The sequence below is a fragment of the Heliangelus exortis genome, chromosome 9 (genome assembly GCF_036169615.1).
Source record: "Heliangelus exortis chromosome 9, bHelExo1.hap1, whole genome shotgun sequence".
Taxonomy (NCBI): Eukaryota; Metazoa; Chordata; class Aves; order Apodiformes; family Trochilidae; genus Heliangelus; species Heliangelus exortis.
In genome coordinates, this window is record NC_092430.1 from 18,097,010 (window position 1) to 18,115,152 (window position 18,143).

General features: G+C 41.3%; 1 protein-coding gene across 2 annotated transcripts; it reads left to right on the plus strand.

Moving 5' to 3' along the window:
- The first annotated feature begins 75 nt into the window (after positions 1-75).
- Positions 76-16,746, plus strand: LAMP3 (lysosomal associated membrane protein 3). Of its 2 annotated transcripts, XM_071752568.1 has the most exons (7): positions 76-478; positions 3,536-4,305; positions 5,649-5,771; positions 9,019-9,076; positions 10,900-11,067; positions 12,303-12,385; positions 13,441-16,746. In XM_071752568.1, the coding sequence occupies exons 1-7, from the start codon at positions 433-435 to the stop codon at positions 13,495-13,497; spliced, it is 1,305 nt and encodes a 434-aa protein (XP_071608669.1). In that variant the 5' UTR covers positions 76-432; the 3' UTR covers positions 13,498-16,746. The 2 variants fall into 2 exon arrangements, with proteins under 2 accessions (XP_071608669.1, XP_071608668.1); XM_071752567.1 differs by lacking the exon at positions 12,303-12,385 and having other exon boundaries at positions 104-478.
- The last annotated feature ends 1,397 nt before the right edge of the window (positions 16,747-18,143 follow it).

Below are 18,143 nucleotides of genomic sequence, written 5' to 3' on the forward strand. Positions count from 1 at the left end.
AGCAGGTGCTTTGCAGATACGGCTCAATCACACTTCTCCCTTCTGTGCCTAAACATAAAAGGAGTTTGTGCCTAAAGGAGAAAAAAAAAACCAAAACAAAACCGCACCAGGTTACCAAAGCTGGAAAGAGATACATAAAGCTTTACGTGGCCTTGAAGAGCCCTAGGTTGCAGCTGCAGAATGAGAGCCTGTCCTCGCCCCAGTTAGCCCAGCCTGTTTTCACTTTCTTTCCTAACCATAATTTATTTCCCTCTGTCATAGCTTGCAGACAAGAAACACCAGTCCCCCCTCTCTCTCCACCTCCTTTCCAGCCATGTGACTGAGCGCTCCCTGCATCAAGTGAAACTTTTCAGTCCCAAGAAAACCCTGATTTCCTTTCCACCGTCTCTGCAGTCAGAAGCAGCAGCTCTCACACCTGCAGCTGTGCTGGCCATGGCGAGGAGCACACGGCAGCTCATCCTGCTCACCTTTGCCTGTGGTGAGTAACATCCTCCAACATTTCTATCAGAAAAATGATATACAGACTATGCTAGTTTTGTTTCTTTTCAGTCAGGACATCCGCTAACATACTGGAAACTTTAAATAATTTTGTTGCTAGCAGTAAGGATGCTTTTACTAAAGTCCCACTATTATCAAGTGACTATAACTGCATTTAATTGCAGCTGGTGTAGACTTGGTCTGATATTTTCCTGTGTATTTTCCCTTGCACTGTGCGGTGACAAATAAAAACTGACTATGTGATGGAGTCAGTTCAAAACTAGAAGCAGACTTTTTGGGGTTTGCTTTTCTTAATTAAAAATAATTTCCGCAAAAGCAGAACTGACTGAAAGTCTTGAGTGAGACAAGCAGAAGAAAAACTAAGGACTCATTGCTCAAGTTATTAATTTGTGTGCTTCACAAGATGCAGAGCATGATCAGGAAAGCAAGAGTGAGGCGGGGGGCTTGGAGGAGGCAGGCTGGGGCTTATCTCAATGACAAACCACACCAAAGTCTCCATTCAGTCCTTAATGTTGCTCTGTGAAACTATATTAAGCCAGCTTGGGCAAGGACATGTTAAGTCATGTTAAGTCATCCCTCAACACCTGCAGCATTATAAAATCTGCCAGGTGAAGGACAGAGTGTGATTTGATCTGTGCAATGGCAAAAATCTGTATAAGCATTGGTGCTGGATTTCTGCAGTGGGTTTTGCCATTGGCACACAAGAAACATCCCCTGTCCCCCTTCCCATGCAGTGACTCCTCATGCCGAGGGACTCAACCACAAGAAGCTTCCATTGGATCTGCTCTGCTTCCCTAAATCCCCTCCATAGCCAGAGTCTGCTCAAGTATCCACAAAATCTGTACATGAAAGGAGAGCAAGATCAGACTGAGAGAAGTAATACTAATAACTCAGTGGTCAACAAGGATATTTTCAACAAGAAAGAATTAGTTTCCTCAGCTTCTTATAAATTTTTGATCATTCCTTTAGTAATTTGTTTTAATGCTTTGTTGATGCTATGAAGTCAAGTCTTTCTGTGCAGATAGAGACTAAAACATAACTAGAGTTTAAGGCATAAAAGCCTGGTAGGTTGTAGGTTTAAGAAACTGCTTCTATGGTGGAGGAAAATCTTGGTGTTTTTTCAGTTCTTTGAGGATTCAAATCAAAGCAGCCAGAGCCAGTGAGCGTGTTTTCAGTGACTGTAGAAGCTAAGCCAGGGTTTTGTGCCCTAGCAAAACCAGTAAACTAAACATGAGCATTTCTTCTGGGCAGCAAGAAAGCAGAACAAACCTGCTGGGCTGCTCAGCAGCTTGAGTGTGTGGTTAGATAAGAAGTGGGAAAAATCCTTGGCAAGAGTTTTTTTCACCCACCCCATTACAGGCTGAGAAGCTGAGAAATACCACGGCCAGATCACAGCACTGAGCACCCCGTTTCCCACCATACTGCCTGGGAGCAGAGCAGTGACCTTTCTGTGCTGGCATTGACTGAAACCTATCCCCAAAGCATGAAAAATGGGAACTTTAGGCCCAGGTTTGGGACAGTGAATTTCTGAGACCTGCCCTGAACCTCTTCTGAGAGTTTTGTTTGGAAGCATTGCTCACAGAAACACAGCCCTCAGCATGTGTAACACCACTTTGAAGCCCAAGTGAGATGAAGGGATTGTAGCTGCTTGCTCCAGGAGCACATGTCCCTGGTCGTACGAAGTTCTGAGATGGCTTCATAGGAAAAAAAGAAAAAATTTAGAAAAAAGGAGACTACCAGGGGACTGCAGAAGTGCAATTTGTTGTTGCTCTGTGGCCCCTTTTTGGCAGCACAGCTATGAAAGGGCTGTGGGGGGGAGGTGATCAGGCAGCTCCTTTACTGGGTTGTGCCTGGCTCCCCAAGAGGCAATGCTGCAATTCTGAGGGAGCATGGTGAAGCCTTCTAAGCCTTAGCTGGAGGGTAGGTCAGGAATCCCATGGGCCCACCTGCCCCTGAACCACCTCCAACAGCAACTCAAGAAGAGGCAGGACCATCAAGTGAGATCAACAGAGAGCAATCCTTACCCATGCCTGGGAGCTCATGGCCAAGCCAACAGGTATAGCAGCATGGCTGTGCCCAAAATGCTGGGGAGAGCTGCAGGAGGCTGGAGGAGCTGTCTCCAGGTCACCTGGTGAACACAAGCCATGGGACACCCCAAAGACATTTCTGACTTTACCCCTCAGTGACTCTGTGAGGATGAATGTTCCTCTAGTGAAAAACAGTTAGGTTGAAATAATATTTTGGGGAAAATGAAGTTTCATTTAAAACCTGTGGGTGGCATCCAGATGTTAATGAAATAATATGTCTACCTCTGTAAGATAAATGTTAGCTGGTCAGTCATTGAAACCAATCTGTGAACTAAAACCTAAGAAGTACTAACTATTATAGACTTGTGGAAATTTAAATATGGATTATTTTGCAAACTTCTAGGGGAGAAAAGAGTGAAAATTGCAACTTCTTCCTTTTCATATCTATCATGATGATACATTTAGATGAAGCTATGGCTGGTATTTGGCAATGGCTCTATGGCTCTGATTTTCCATCAAGCAGAGGGATTTTTTTTTCTTGTTTGGAGTGTTTGGAGGAGGAACTTGACACTTCAAGCTAACATGGCTACAACAAAACCATAAACAAATATATGGAATTTCCCTGTCTCCCAGATTGGTTTACCAAACTATTGTGAATCACTGTAAGACCATTATGCTGCCTCACTTCCTTCACATGCACTGTTCCCTTTCCCCATCCTTTCTTGGTAAGTAACCAATCACTAGTTCATCCATTACATCCATTGCACCTTCCTTAAACCTTAATCATCTGCTTCCAGCAAATTTTGCTGTACTACTGGCTCCAAGGGAATCCTTGTGCTGCCTGGGGATTGCACAAGGTCTGCTCACACCTCTGGCATCCTCTGGCTTCTTCAGAAGTAAAAATCATGTCACCCAACTGATAACAAAATCAGTGCAGTTATATTGTGGGTATCAATAGAGATGTTAAACATAGAGGGTTTTAGACTACTGACTTATTTTTTTCTTTGCAGCATTTTCTCCCTGCTTTTCTGAAGTGGCCCTGGGGGATGAACTGTCTCCAGAAACCATATCCTCCCACCATGCAGCTGCTTTTGCTCAGCCACTTTCCCTTTATCAATCTTCACCTCACCAAGTCACCGAAACTCATTTTAATAGCACGGGCTCTCTTAAAACAACAGCCATAAGCCATGAAACAGCTGTGCAGACAACAGACCAGCATCAGACAACAACAGCACCAGCTCATCACATGACAGCCCAGGCAGGAGCAGCCACCACACAAGTCGCAAATGAGGAATCTCCCAGAGTGGCACCCACAACATCAGGGGAAGCTGCAACAGCATCTGGTCAGGCTTCAACCCAGGCACTGGAAACAGCTACACCTGCAGTGAAGAAGACAACCACACACCTGATGTCCTCAGGCAAGCAAGCTGGAGCACACGTGAGCACAGCAATGACTGTGGCAGCCCCAAACACAACACCAAATACACGAATGACAGAGGCTGCCACAACTACTGTTGCCATCACCATTCTAACTGTAAAGCCCACCACAGAAAATCAAACAAAAACACCAAAAAGTCCAACGGCCACAGCCATGATCAACACAACAACCCTTCATCCAGGGGTGCAAACAAGCACCCCATCTACTACGATGACAATGAGACCCACTCTTGCACCACAGCCTCCTCCCATCCCCACTGGGACATACACCATTTCCAGTGGGAACAGGACCTGCATCAAAGCAGTCATAGGTTTGCAACTGATGGCTCAAAATACACAGAAGGTGAGATGGAAGGGCTACAAGCCTGAGCTTTGTAATGACTGTTTCTTTATTAGCTGGAATTTATACTTCTTTCAAAGCAATTTTCAGAAGTTAGTTTCTATGATAAAAATAGTGGTTTTCTACCAGTCTAAGACCACTTCTGTGCACAGCATCTGAGCTGCTGTTCTTGGGTTTGCATGATGTTGTCAGTATGGGTGCTTTCTTATTTCAATGGTGTATGCCTGGGCACAATATTGGGGGGGAAGAGGCCAGACCAGCCTTCAGCATCATCTATGTTTCCCAGAATGGAAGATTAGTTAAAATCTGAATTGACCTCACTGAAGGGCTTTACATTGTGAATTGCAATGAAAGCAAGAAATTGTCATTTCACAGGCAATTCAGAGGTGGATTGCCTTGATGTTCATGCATGGAGATCTTAGGATCACAGGAACTGCCAGGCTGGATCAGAGCCGGGGTCCTGGGGAGCTGGTACCCTCTCCTTGCTATGGCTCACTGGGAATGATTCAGCAAAAGATGTTATAAAACCTGAAATTGTGATTATGTCCCTCAGTTAAGGTATGGTAATGTCCATTAATACAATATGTGGGGTTACATCTTCCAGATCTGGAGTGTGAACACCTCAAGACATCCCCATTATAAATTCAAATATTCTTGCCTGAGGTTTGAAAATTTCTAACATGGGATGAATATCTCATGCTGGTGAAAGTAATTTTCATCCCTTGTCCTGGTGGGAGCCGGGCAGGGAGCATTATTCCCAACCTCACCAGACCACAGTGAGATGTTTTTTACAAAAATAAGATTTGTTTGAGATAAGCCCAAGGGGCTGAACTGGGTATTCAGGGCTGCAGACCTCTCTTTGTCAACAATGTGGGTTGGCAAATGCTAGAGATGATCTTAGGGGGACATAATGAAGAGCCCAGGGTGATAGGATGAGCGTTGTATATCAAAGCCAACCTGACCCATACCTGGCTCTGTCTGATCTTTCCTCTGCCTTCATGCATGAGTTCTCACTGCTCCCTCTTTTTCAATTACCACTGTTGCTCATCCTCCCCTGCTCTGAATCATATCATTTCACTGAATGAGTAGAAAACTATTATTTTCTGTCTGCTGGACAGCTGGGTAATGTGTCAGAAAAGCCATAGTGCTGGTTTATGAGTGGGGAACAACCCTGGCAGACAGCAATTAGGCTGCCACTGCCACTGGCTTGTTCATTCAGCCACACAGAGCTTGTCTGGGGGGGGAAGAAAAAAAAAAAAGAAAAGTAGCTATAAATATCTGTGTTTCATATTAAGTTTCCCCCTTCTTCCTCACCAGCAGCCCTGCAATGTCTCTTCTCTCCACAGAAGCAGATGGAGTACATGTCTGTCAATCCCAACACCACAAAGACATCTGGCAGCTGTGGGAAGGTGCAGGCTGAGCTGAACTTAACTTTCTGTGGAGGATTTATAAATTTCACCTTTGTAAAGGTAATTGCTGCACTTAGAGGGAAGGTCTGTTTAGGACTGGGGAGCTGGGACTTAGGCTGCCTTTGATCCAGCTTATGCTGTGCAATAACATATTTCATCCATCTCTATGCCAGCTTTCCACATGTGTATAAGGTACTGCTACTCCTGTCCTTCTCAAGAGGCTAGAAGCATAGAACCATGGGCTAATTTAGGTTGGACCTTGGAGGCCACTGGTTCAACAGCCTGGTCAGAGCAGGGCAAACTTCAACATTAAATCATCTCTTGTCTATTAGTACTTTCAATCTGAAAATTTTTGTATGTACCATGAAGGGTAAGTACAGTGCCTGGTCATCCTGTGATAGAAAGTGACCCATCTAACTACACAAAGTCTCAGAAACAGCCTCAAGCAAAATCCAACTCCCTGTTTTCTGCAAAAAATTTTGTGGTAGGAAAGGCCAGGTCTGCTGTTTGCACTGGGGCTGAAGTCCCTGCTCAGGCACAAGGTGTGTGTGCCAGGAGCTCTGACTCACACTACCAAGTTGCTCTTATGAAATGGCATCTCAGGGATCACCTGAATGCAGGTGAGGTTAGGCCTTTGTTCCCATAAATGCCAAGTGTCACATCTGTCCAGCCAAGAGCCCACTGTATTTGTTAAATCCAAAGGGCAGCCTGTGCAGTTGTAAGTGCCAAGGAGCCACATCCCATCCACAGTTTAAAGGACCTAATTTAATCTAATTTCTGAGTGGAAAATGCCATACAAGTGAACTACAGCAACAAAATTGCAGATAAGTACCTTTAAAATGTACCACACCAGGGGGACTTACAAGTGCACACAGAAACTTGGGCAAGAGAGAGGCCCTGCTTACACAGGGGAAAATGAGCTTTCTTTCTGGGTCTGTTGATTCCATGTTCCTCACTAGGACCATGCTGCATGTGGATGAGGCTTTAACATAAGCTACCAAAAGTGCTTCTGCTGTTATAACCACAGCAGAAAATTGCTGAGTGCAGCCATTGTCTTGCTTCCTCAAACATTTACAAAGTTTACACATTTTAGAAGGTATTAATGGGCAGGGAGGAATACTGCACAGGCTGGATCCCATCAAACTCTGACCGAATGTAACATGCATTAAGATCATGTCCTGGAGCTCCAGAGCAGTGTGGAGCTGCATCTGGCCAGCACTGCAAGTCTGGGTCCTTCAGTTAATCAAGCCAAAATGTCAATCTTACAGCCTGGTTCCAACCTCAAATTAGTGAGAGGTAAGAAAAATACAAATGTTTATAATTGGTCATTCCCACACAAATTTCAAGAGGTAGCAGCAAATTATACCCTACTTGTGTCACTAATGCTTGGGCAGGGAAAAGATTCCAATTAATAATAGTCCTGATTTTAGTTTATGGCAGAAAGTTTTCTAAAAGCTGCAGAGAAAAAGTGGGGTAAAAAGATTAAGGAGCTGTTTTAAAACAAAGGAGCAGTTCAGACCATGAGTGTTTGCATTGATTGCTTCCTGAAACAAGGGGAGCATTTTCTGTATTACAAGGATCCTTATAAAAAGTCTGGTGATTCAAGTACCCATGAAAGCCTCAGCTTCTAACAGTGCTAAGGAGGGTGATGTGAACCTTTAGGAGGTACTTGACCTGTCCAGCCCTGAAAAAGGTGGATATTGGCTCAGCATGAGACAATCCTCTCTTTACTTAAAAGATAAGCCTTAAAAGCATAGCAGGGCTTGGCTTAGACTTTGAAATTCAAGTCAATAAGAAATAATTTTCCTGCTGTTTTTTATGTGTTTGGCCATCACAGCTCCTCAAACCACTTTGAACCAGGAGTGCTCCAGTGGTGGCACTTCTGATTTTCACCAGTGAAAGAGGAGCTGGATGAGGCCCCAGGGCTGCAGTGCTGAGGGGGAAGCAGAAGGAGAGTGGCTGGCTTGGTACGCACCAGCTGCCTTCTGTAAAGAACCTGAAAAAAGGAAGTTTTGTAACAAACCCATAAGATGTGAAGTAGGAGCAGGTGTTTTCCCCAAGCAAAGTTACTGCGTCCAAACCCAACTGTTTGGCTGCTGCCAAAACAAATGGTAATATTTGACTTACGTCTTTTAGTAAGAATAATTCTGAGTACCTCTTCTCTGGAATACTTGTTTCTTAAATCTCCCCATTCCATCCTACCAGCTCTTAAACTGCCTAGCATTAAAGCAGGGTGCACAGGAGACACTCATGTCTGCTGCCATTTCTCCAGCAGCTGCACTCCCAGCTCTGTGGGCACACTTCACTGTGAGGGTCCTCACAGCTGGGGTTAAAATGAAGAGCAGGGCTGCTGCAGCAAGACTCACATTGTACTGGGAGTGGGGAAAAGCTCCTAGGGCTGGCTCTCAGTCTGTGACAGTCCAGGGGAGGACAGTGTTCAGGTTGCAGCAGGGTTTTAAGACATATGCAGGCAGGACAGTCAGATGGAGATTTTGCTCCATGTTGTTGCACCAGGTCTTTCCATATCAGCAGTCTGTAGACATATGAAAAAAAGCCATCCAGCAACAAGGGTGTCTGCAGGGTGGAAAGAACAGTTATGTCTCCCCAGGTTGCTGTTTCCTCATTTGTAGTGACTGCTGTTGGCAGGCAAAATCAGAAATGAGTGTTGTTAACATGAAATGAGCTTTCAGCTCTCAGCTTGTTGCTGGATGTCTCCCAGTTTGAAACAATGATGAATGCAGAATTAGGGCTGCTTTCTGCAGTTTGCACAAGGGATGGGCATATACACATAAAGTGAACTGCAGTGCCAAGAGTCTGGAGAGTGGGCTTAGGTCCTGCAAGTCAGGCTGCAGGGCAGGATGGATTCACTCAGTGCAGGGTTAATCAGGAGAGTACTGTGGGGCTCTCAAGAAAAGCAGAACCTGTAAAAAAATCAAATTGCCTTATCCCATGCCTGTTAATTTGGGCAATATATGCTATTAACTCCCTCCTATTTTTGGTTACCACAATATTTCACAAATGTCTGCCTTGAGGTGTCCAAATCACACCTGCATGGTCCAGTTTTACTGAACTGAACAGAATTTGTGATGTGGCTGGCATTGCTGCATAACACCAGATTCTTACCTATTAGATGGATGACTGGGAAAAGAAAAAGTAACACATCCAAGCAAGTTCATTCTTAGGGCTTGAAGGTGAGACTTTACAATGTGTTTCTTTGGTAAATTCTGTGTAACCATTTTGCTGTGAAGTGTAACTTTTTCACAAATATTGGGATGCATTATGAATAAAGATATATCTTCTTTTGCAGCAAGAACCAGTGTACTATGTCAGTGAAATTGAGACCAGTTTACAGTTATCTTCAGACGGTCAGTGATTTTACTCTGTCTTAATTTGATATCAAACTGTTCTGGGTCTGGGATAGGCTTTAAAATACTGAATTTTGAAAATTATGTGTTTTTTGAGGTTTTAATATGCCATTCACCTACATCTGACGTTATAAAAATGGAAAAGAAGCAATAGGGCTGCATTTTCATCAGAATTGTTCGATTTTTCTTTTATTCTCTAAAACTTTCCCTGTCCCATGTCTCTCAGAATTACCTCAAACCTAAATTTAAGATACAAAACAGTCCTTGAAGTATTTGTCTGCAAACACACAAAAATGCTGTGATTACAGTTCAGTTACATGTGTTTCTCCAACCTCATATGCAAGCTAAATGAATGCAGTATCTGGATCACAGAAATGCAGAACTGGATCCAGATTTAAATACACAAATATGGAGCAGAGGTATTTCTGACATTTTAGTTTGGCAAAAATAAGAGCCAGACTCAGGCTGAAGTTTTTTAAACCATTCTGAAATTCTAGGCCTTGTCTGTGCTCTTCTCAAGCAATCAGATTTTCATTTTCTGATCTAGCTCTACTTCTCACCATCTGAACAGTCAGAAGCTGCTTCCAGATGTTGCCTCCCAAGAAATGCTAAAAGAACATCATTTATGTTAGAGAAAAATTCTGAGCCATCAGTTCAGATCTTCTCTGACATTAATTTTGCACAAATGCTTCCTAGTATATCAAATCTCTTGCAGGTTAACGACTGTATTATGTCACTTCTCCATTTGTTACCTGTAAGTATTTGGATTGACTTGTTACTGAAAAAAGAAAAGCAAATCAGGAGCTTGATCAGGCATGTCCCAATAGCACTGAACTTCTTGGGAGCTCAGTACCTATTCTTCTTCTCACTGATGAGCACTGAAATAAAGCCTACCCTGATCTGCAACACTTAAAGCTGATCTGAAAGACGTCTTCTAGGGATGTCCTCAGTCTAAAAGACTGGAATTTTCTTGTGCAAACTGCACCAAATAGAAACTTATTGGCTTAATCATAAGGTTTTAAATCCTCACGTATACTTGGAGTCCTCCACAGTGGCATTAGCAAAAGATATTGCTATCCCTGGCTGTTTGTTACTGCCTCTCTGCTAGATGTTGCCATTTCACAGTCCTCCAGCAGTATTTTTGCAGTGAGCAAGCCTGTGCCTTTCTCAGATAAAAATACTGAATTAATTGTATCGGTTCACATTGGCGTATTGATTTTTACTGAAGAGGACCAAGAGTGTGCTGCATGCTATGGTGCTTGCAGATATGGGTAAGACAAATGTAGAGTTGGAGATGTGGATGATATTGTCTTCAAGTGGTTTATCTGCTCTCAGAGGAGCTTATGCATAAAGGATATGCCCAGGATACTGGATCTTTTCACACTTTGAACTTTAGCAGTATTTTCTGTAAAGTACTATGACAATAAAATATTTTAAAATCATTTTTAATGCACAAAGCAATACAGGCTAGATATGTCAATTTTTCATGCTAGAGATAGTATCTCTGTTTTGTCTGGAAACAGCCATGCTGGAGACCTAAAATAACTGTTTGCTCCTTTGAGTATTGAATGATTTGATGAAGCATCTCAACTTTGAGCCACTTTTTCAGATCCAGTCTCAGCTGAGTTGCCTATGAACAATTAAAGCACTCCTTTAAACATGGAAAAAATGTAACTGATGCATTATGGAGAAAATGTCCATGCTTTGCTTGCTTCTGCTGCTGCTGCTCTGCCAAAGCACCCAGGATCCTCCGATTTCTCTCAGAAAAAATGTTTGTTGCAACAGAGTTATTGTGGGTTCTCCTTTGTCTCTATGGCCTCCAGGTATGCTGTACTTTGCAGCCATAAACGAGAAGCTGTTTACAACAAAGCTGGGGAATTCCTTTAAATGTGCCAGGAAACAAACCTTTGTCTTGGAGGAGAACTTCCAGCTACTATTTGTTAATATGCAACTGCAGGCATTTGATATTGTTGGTAACCAGTTTGGAAAAGGTAAGTAGAAGGATAACTTTCCCACCCTTCTAAGATCTACCTGCCAGCACTCTAGTAGCCTGATAGATATAATCTGCTAGATTTATAACCATACACATAAGGTGATTCTGTTATACCTATAGCACAGCCACAGCTTTGTAATTGTTCCCAAACCAAATACTGTAACCTGTCCACTGCTGTATTCTCACCCTTTTCTACTTTTTCAGAGCCTCACCTGTAGGAGAGAGCAAGCTTAGAAAGATTCCCTCTCCCTGATCCCCCAAAAGTTCAGGCTAATCTATGCTAATCAGTACCATATACAAAATGAAATCAGTTTTGCTCTTAATCAAAGGGCTAATAAAGCAGCTACCACCTCTGGAACAATTCCCCAGTGGTGAATAAATAGTTATGAAACTGTTACATACCTCTGCTGTGTATGCAGATTTGAAAGCCAAAATCCCCAAAGAAGGAATGACTCTATACACATCACTAGCCTCTTCCTATCTTGTGTCTCAACTGGTGGTTTCACTTCTGTTGCTTCTGATTTGCTTACCTTTAAAAGGGGAAGAAAGAGAAAACTCCAATGATCGTTGGTTTCAAGTTCCTTACAATTCTGTACAGGCTGCAGCAATGTTAAATCAAGAGTGTGGTTTGTCTGAGTCTGGAAAGCTGTAAAAATGTCTTTTGAACTGTGCTTCAGTATATCAGAACCAGTTTCTAGAGTTCATAGTCAAAGGTTTCATCACAGCAAAATAACCAATTCAAACATTTCTCCAATGCAAGTACATTTCGGCTGACTCCCTTATCAGCAGGGTACATTAGCCAGACAAAGTTTTTAGAAGGCAGCATCTAGTAGAACACTGATCCCTTTGGCTTCGTGACATTGCATCACATGAAATCATCAGCTGAATCAGAGGAGAAGAGGACTGGATTTTGGGGAGAGCAGTGTGGAGGCTGTGGAGCTGTGGCATGATGACATGCACTCCACATGCTCCCTGGGCCAACTGCCTGCTGTTGGTGTAAATATTCCCATTGGGGAAAAGCTCAAGCTAAGCTGCAATCTGTGACAAAATTAGACAATAACAACAGAGGCTTTTGTCTTACAGCTCTGTTGAATCTTCCTTGGAATAGTCACAGGGAGCACAAGGGGCAGAGGCTGTTGGGTCCCCCTTGTACCCTGGGTATAAACTGCTGAACTGGTGGGGTGGGGTTTAGCTGATCAAACCACACTACTTAGAGGATAGTTTGCTACTCAGGTTCCACTCCAGCACATCATGCTAGAGGTCAGTCTTTCCCTGGAGCCCAAGGAAGGGCCATTGCTACAGATCAGATGGAAGAGGTAGGTCTGATCCCGTTCTGGAATAACATTTTAGGGATCATTCCCAGACTTTGCCTTCAGTCCCAGGGTTGTATTTGTTGTACTGTGGGTTTGAGACTGCTTCTGCTATTGTTACTTGGATAAATACTCCATTTATGTCAGTGACCCAGATGGTGCAATCTCACCATAAGAAAACTGCCAATTTATTCCAGTCAGGAAGTTAATTTTTAAGTAATTAGTTTTCACTTAATCAGAGGATAACTTGATTATTCATTCAGGTAGGGACTGCCTGAGGAAGTCAGGATTTGCTCCCGCTGTAGTTGACAAGTATGTTTGGAGTGAATTTATCTTTGGATGGTTCTTAAAAGATACTCTATGTGTCAAAGCCTTTTCTGATATCATCATTTGTAAATAAAATTCCAATGGTACTGCTAAAGCAACTCCCTGGACTAATTCCAAGGTTTTGCCTTCCTAATTTCTTGATGTTCTGAGTTAGCCACAATTATCCACAAATATTCTGAATTAAACACAGAGAACAATTAGAATTTCATTTTTCTGAGGAAATACTGACTCAGCTAGGATCTTTCCTGCCCTCATGGTGTGATGGACTATGTCCTTCCTTCTCTGGCCTTATAGTTTTACCAGCAAAAGCCATTGGATGCCACATAATGGCAGCTTTTGTCTATGCAGGAAGAGTCTTGCTCTTTATTTACACACCTAAACATTATAGTGTGATGCTTCACATATGCTATCAGCAAGGAAGCCTCCTGCTTCCTGCAGTGTGTGTACTGATCTTGATGCTAAAAAAATTACTGTGGGCATGAAAGAGCAGTGTCATTCTCTGGTGAAATGTAGCTATTTCAAAAGGGACAAGTATTGTTTTCTTGCAATAAGATTCACCAGAAATAAAAGTGTATAGCTAAGGAAAGAGGAAGAAAGAACAAAAGAAAGAAAGAAGAAAAGAAGGTTTTGGAAACTTCTGGCTTGTATTTGGTAACTTTTCTGGAAGATAAATGTATAGGCTAGGAGTATGGCGTTCTGCTGTAACACATTCTCTGATCTCCTTTTACTTTCAGAAGAAGAATGTTTTCTTGATAGAAACAGCAAAGCAGCTCCCATCGCTGTGGGCTTGAGTATCCTGGGATTGTTTGTTGTTGTATTTGCCACATTCCTGATCTCCAGAAGAAAGCCTCACAGAGGATATGAACGTATCTGAGGTGCCCTTGTACTTCCAAATGTGTGTAGCAAGTAGAAGTCACAGGAGTTTTATCCTCCACCTGACAATCTCACTGCCCTGAAGCCATATTTTTAAGTGGAAGAATACCATGAGTTTAAAGCTAATGAATATTTCTGGAAGATATTTCTCTAAGGTGGGAAGGAGAGAACTCACACTGTATACTTTAGACTATTCTTAGCATCTAATTTAGGTGCAGTCCAGAGGACCAAAGTGAGGAGCCTAAATTCTTGATATCACCAGCAAAGGAGGGAATCAAACAAACTAAGTCAGATGCCTAAAAATAGCTTAAAGGGGGCAGTATCAACATCCCTCAAAACTCCATCAGATTTCTTAAAGGTGGTGTATATACCAGAGGTCCACAGATACAGACAACCCCATTGAACCAGAGTTTAGTGAAAGCCTTGTGGGAATATTGTGTATGCTGAAGTCTCAGGGTGAGTGTTAAGTGTGACTTCCATTCATAAGCAAGTTCTTACCAGCCCTGTAAATATGAGGGTTACAGGTGTGTTTACAGTTGAGCAGCTGGATTTTCATACAGAAATAATTTGGAGTTGCTTTAAAGCACAACAGTCAATGCACTCTGTAGTCTATTTCCTGCTAAACCAATGATGAAGACATGAGGGTAGTAAGTGCTTTTGAGATTTGTTCGGCTTATGTTCTTTTTGTAACATGGAAAAATCTCCTTGTCACAAAAGACTTATAAAGCTAAACACAAACTCAAATGTGCACATAAACACACCTGCACACACCAATCTGCTCACTGCAGCCAATGACATAAAAATCATACAAAATTGCATATAAAAACATTTACAAAATAGAAAATGTTAAGTAATAGCACACTTCCCCCTTAGGAGCTCAGGTATGGCTTAAATTTCACTAATAAAAGTTTTTCCAGAACAAGGACCATGGAATGGCACCAATTAAACACCTGAAAAGCTGGAGTAGCCAGAATTCTTTGTTGTTAGTTTAATCTGGATTTAAACAAAATAGAAATAGTGGGAGTTAATTTAACTTCTGTTAATAATGGGCCAAATCCTGATCAACTATCAATGGTAATGGAACTTCACTGGGTTTTCACTGGTGAAAATATCTTGTGAGTTTAACTTCCCTTAGGGGCTTTTAGAATAGATTTGATATTTAACCATTCAGAATTTAATTATTTAAATTAAGAAAGAAAAGAAATCCTTCTTTTCCATGAATAACTAGAAGATGCTGGTCTGGGTCAAATAGGAAACATGGTCATGATGTTCCATAACTGACATAACTCATAGCTGTGGAAGTAATTAACAGTCACCAGAAATGCTCCCTTTGAGTCTGAATGAGCCAATAAATAAGAAAAAGACAATTTTGAAGCACACTTGCATTTGAAGAAACATAAGACAGAAGTCAGAACCAGCTGCGAGCAAGGGAGACCCCTGAATATTATTATAAGGTAAAGTAGCACAAGAAACCATACCAGACTTTCAAACTTTTAATACAGATATAGTGATTTCAACTGTATTCAGTTGTATACTCAAATTGAAATTTGAATATTTGAATTATTGTTTTGTAAAAGGGTCCAGCACTGTTAATATTGCTCAGTGAACTTTAGCTTATTTTTGCCCTTCTTCCTCCCTGCTGCTAGTGGACAAACACCCACTGAACTCTGTGGCATTGTTCAGGCCCTTAGCTTAGTAAGATCCCTCTAGTTTTGAGCTAGTTAATATTATTAATCTGTTGTGTAGAACACAGATTTTTATACTCTATTAAAGCATTCACTTTTAAAAAAAACAGAAGAATTGATGAGATATCCAACAGGAAAAGTAAATATTTTGAAGTGTTTCCATTATAAAATGAGCCTATGTATGCAATAGTGAAGTTACTGTCCCAAACTATTCAATCTGGATGTTTTAATAACAAACACTGCCAGAAAATTGAGCCCTGCACATGATCTGACCCTAGGCTGTTCTGACCGGTGATCAATAGACATCTTTCCCATTCAAAACTAAGTGCTATTTCATGTGCTGTTTGCTGTTTGGATTGTTGAGCTGCATGATCTGTACAGTTTGTTTCTTCTACTGATATGGATATAGCATTTTCATGATTTGAAAAATTTCTTTATATTCAGTCTTCAAATGTTTGATATCACCACAAGGACAGAGAAATGCTCCTAATGATTGATAATTCTGTGTTTTATCTTTTGCCACCCTCACATTTTTACTGATGATGCCAGGTTAATGGGTTTTTTCCCCCACTCTCTTTCTACAGTGAATCAAACTGTTGGTAGTGAAAAATGTTTAGATTCAGATTTACTTGATTTTTTCTTATGCTTTTAATTGCTGTTATTTATTTGCTATTTTTATAAAGCTGCATTCTGCCCTTTCTAGATGAGTAATACTCTGCACTTGCTCTGAACAGCAGAGGTGAAGTGCATGTGGTATAAACTGATTGGATGCTCCCATGAAATGCTGCCAACATGCAGCAAAATCAATCCAATGGAGTTTGTGCTTTACAGTAGCAGAGGATCCATTGGAGAATTCCCTACTGCATCAGGAGATCCCAGCCCCTGAAGTGCAAACCTTTCTCCCACCAGCAGCCCTGGTACTGCTTGCTGCTGCCTCCTTCCCTGACCACACAACACAGCAACAGCCTGCAGAGGGGTGTGTGTCAGCATCTGGGTGTAGCAGGCAGTGGTGCCTTTCTGAATTTAACACTGAATTAGAAATACAGCCCATCTGCTCCCTGTGTTGCCATGTGCAACTTTTAAAGCTGATGCCTGTATTTATTTTCTGCCAGAATTTAGATAGATGGCACTTTTTTATCTAATGGAATTGCTTTGAGGTTCTGCTCCCAGTGGGACCACTCTATGGGTGTAATTGGTCTTGGTTGCCAGACTTTGCCTTTAAATATCTTTCTTGTCTGAGGAAGCATTTTGAGCAAAAACTCTCTAAAAGAGCACCATACAAATGAAAAAGCAGCTATTAATTCTGCTTGAAAGGGGAAGGGAGATGTGGATAAGCATCTTGAGTGTATGACGGTGGTTTGATTGATCGCTTCTAGCTTGCCATAATATACGCTTGCTAAAAATTAATTTGCTCTCAGAAAATATGATTTTTATTTTTCTAATTTGGCATTTCTATAATAAAGGTTGTATGTAGTCATTAAAGTGTGCATTGCTGTGCAATTATTTTATTTCTGATGTGCTCTTTCACCTGAAAATACAAGTTGAAAATACAAGTACAATCTAACCAAAAGGCTCTGGGGCACAAGCACACGGATTTGCTTATTTACATTTTTCTGCAAGTTCTATTGCCTATGAAATTGGTAGATCTTCAGAATTTTATGAAATTATAATTTAATTGGCTCCTTTTCTTATGTAATACTTTCTTCAAAATTTTATAAAGGAGAAACAAAATAATTGACTGTTAGAGAAAAGGAAAGTTTTCAACCTGAGCCAGAATATCTGTGGAGATTAAACAGACAGATCTTACTTTTGAATCTCAGCTTTGCTGTATGACATACATTTCTGAACATTGTGATACATGAGGCCAGCCAATATTTAACCTTGCTTGTTTTGCCATGGAATGAGATTTTTTTAATTTCAACGAATATGAATTCATATATGAAACAAATTATTATGTCAATAATCTGCTCACAGAAAAAAAAAAAAAAAAAAAAAAAAAAAAAGAGAAAAGTCCTCAAATCAATAATCTAAATCTTTGCATATCAAAATATGCAAAGTTTCCACAACAAAATAAAAAATGTTGCCAGTCCAACCTACCCAGTACATTACTAGGTTCATCACAGTGCCTCAAGCATATTAGTGGTGTTGGTGGGAAAATTATTTTGGTTTTATTAAAAATTATTTTGGTCTGCATTTTGGTTTTGTTACATTGCACTTTCAAACACCTCTGTACACGGATGATCTGGTGATACTGCTTGAATTTGCAAGCCGTAAAAGCCGTACTTGCAGGATGCCTACACCAAGAACAGACATGGAACATAAATTAATTTGCCTCTCCCATTAGTTCTAACGTTAAAAGCATAAGCTCCTCTGCCATCTCTGTTTTATATGCTGTAAAATACTGTTCACTCTTCTCAGTGTTATGATAAACCACGTAAAATGGTGCCATCTTGTGTTTAGAAGCAAATTAAGCACGTTGAATTTACTTCTTTTTAAATTTGGATTTTAGAAGACAAGAGTAGGATTTATGCTGTCAGCATGGATGTTGAAGAAGATTGAAGTTAATGAATCATTGAAAAGCTGTTACTTCTCTTAATAATTTAGTGTTTAAAAGCTTAACTTCAGAGAAAGTGGTGCACCCACCAGCTCACCCACCAATAGTGTTTCCCCAAAGTGACCTGGTACCCATGCAACCCATTACAGCCTCTCGGTCCTTGGTGTGGGGGTCACGAGCCCAAATTAACAGCAGAACGAGCAGAGATTACTTGCATACCAAGAATGTTCTTAGTGTCAGAAACCATGTTAACACTTCAGACTGTGGAGAACAGGTAAAGACATTAAACGCTACCACTCTTACAATCGGCAGTTTGTGTATTTTG

Excerpts from the sequence above, each read along its gene's own strand:
- LAMP3 (XM_071752568.1), top strand. The coding sequence starts at position 433 with ATGGCGAGGAGCACACGGCAGCTCATCCTGCTCACCTTTGCCTGTG. Across the intron at positions 4,306-5,648 it reads TGGCTCAAAATACACAGAAG|AAGCAGATGGAGTACATGTC; the intron begins GTGAGATGGAAG and ends TTCTCTCCACAG. Across the intron at positions 12,386-13,440 it reads CTACAGATCAGATGGAAGAG|AAGAAGAATGTTTTCTTGAT; the intron begins GTAGGTCTGATC and ends TTTTACTTTCAG.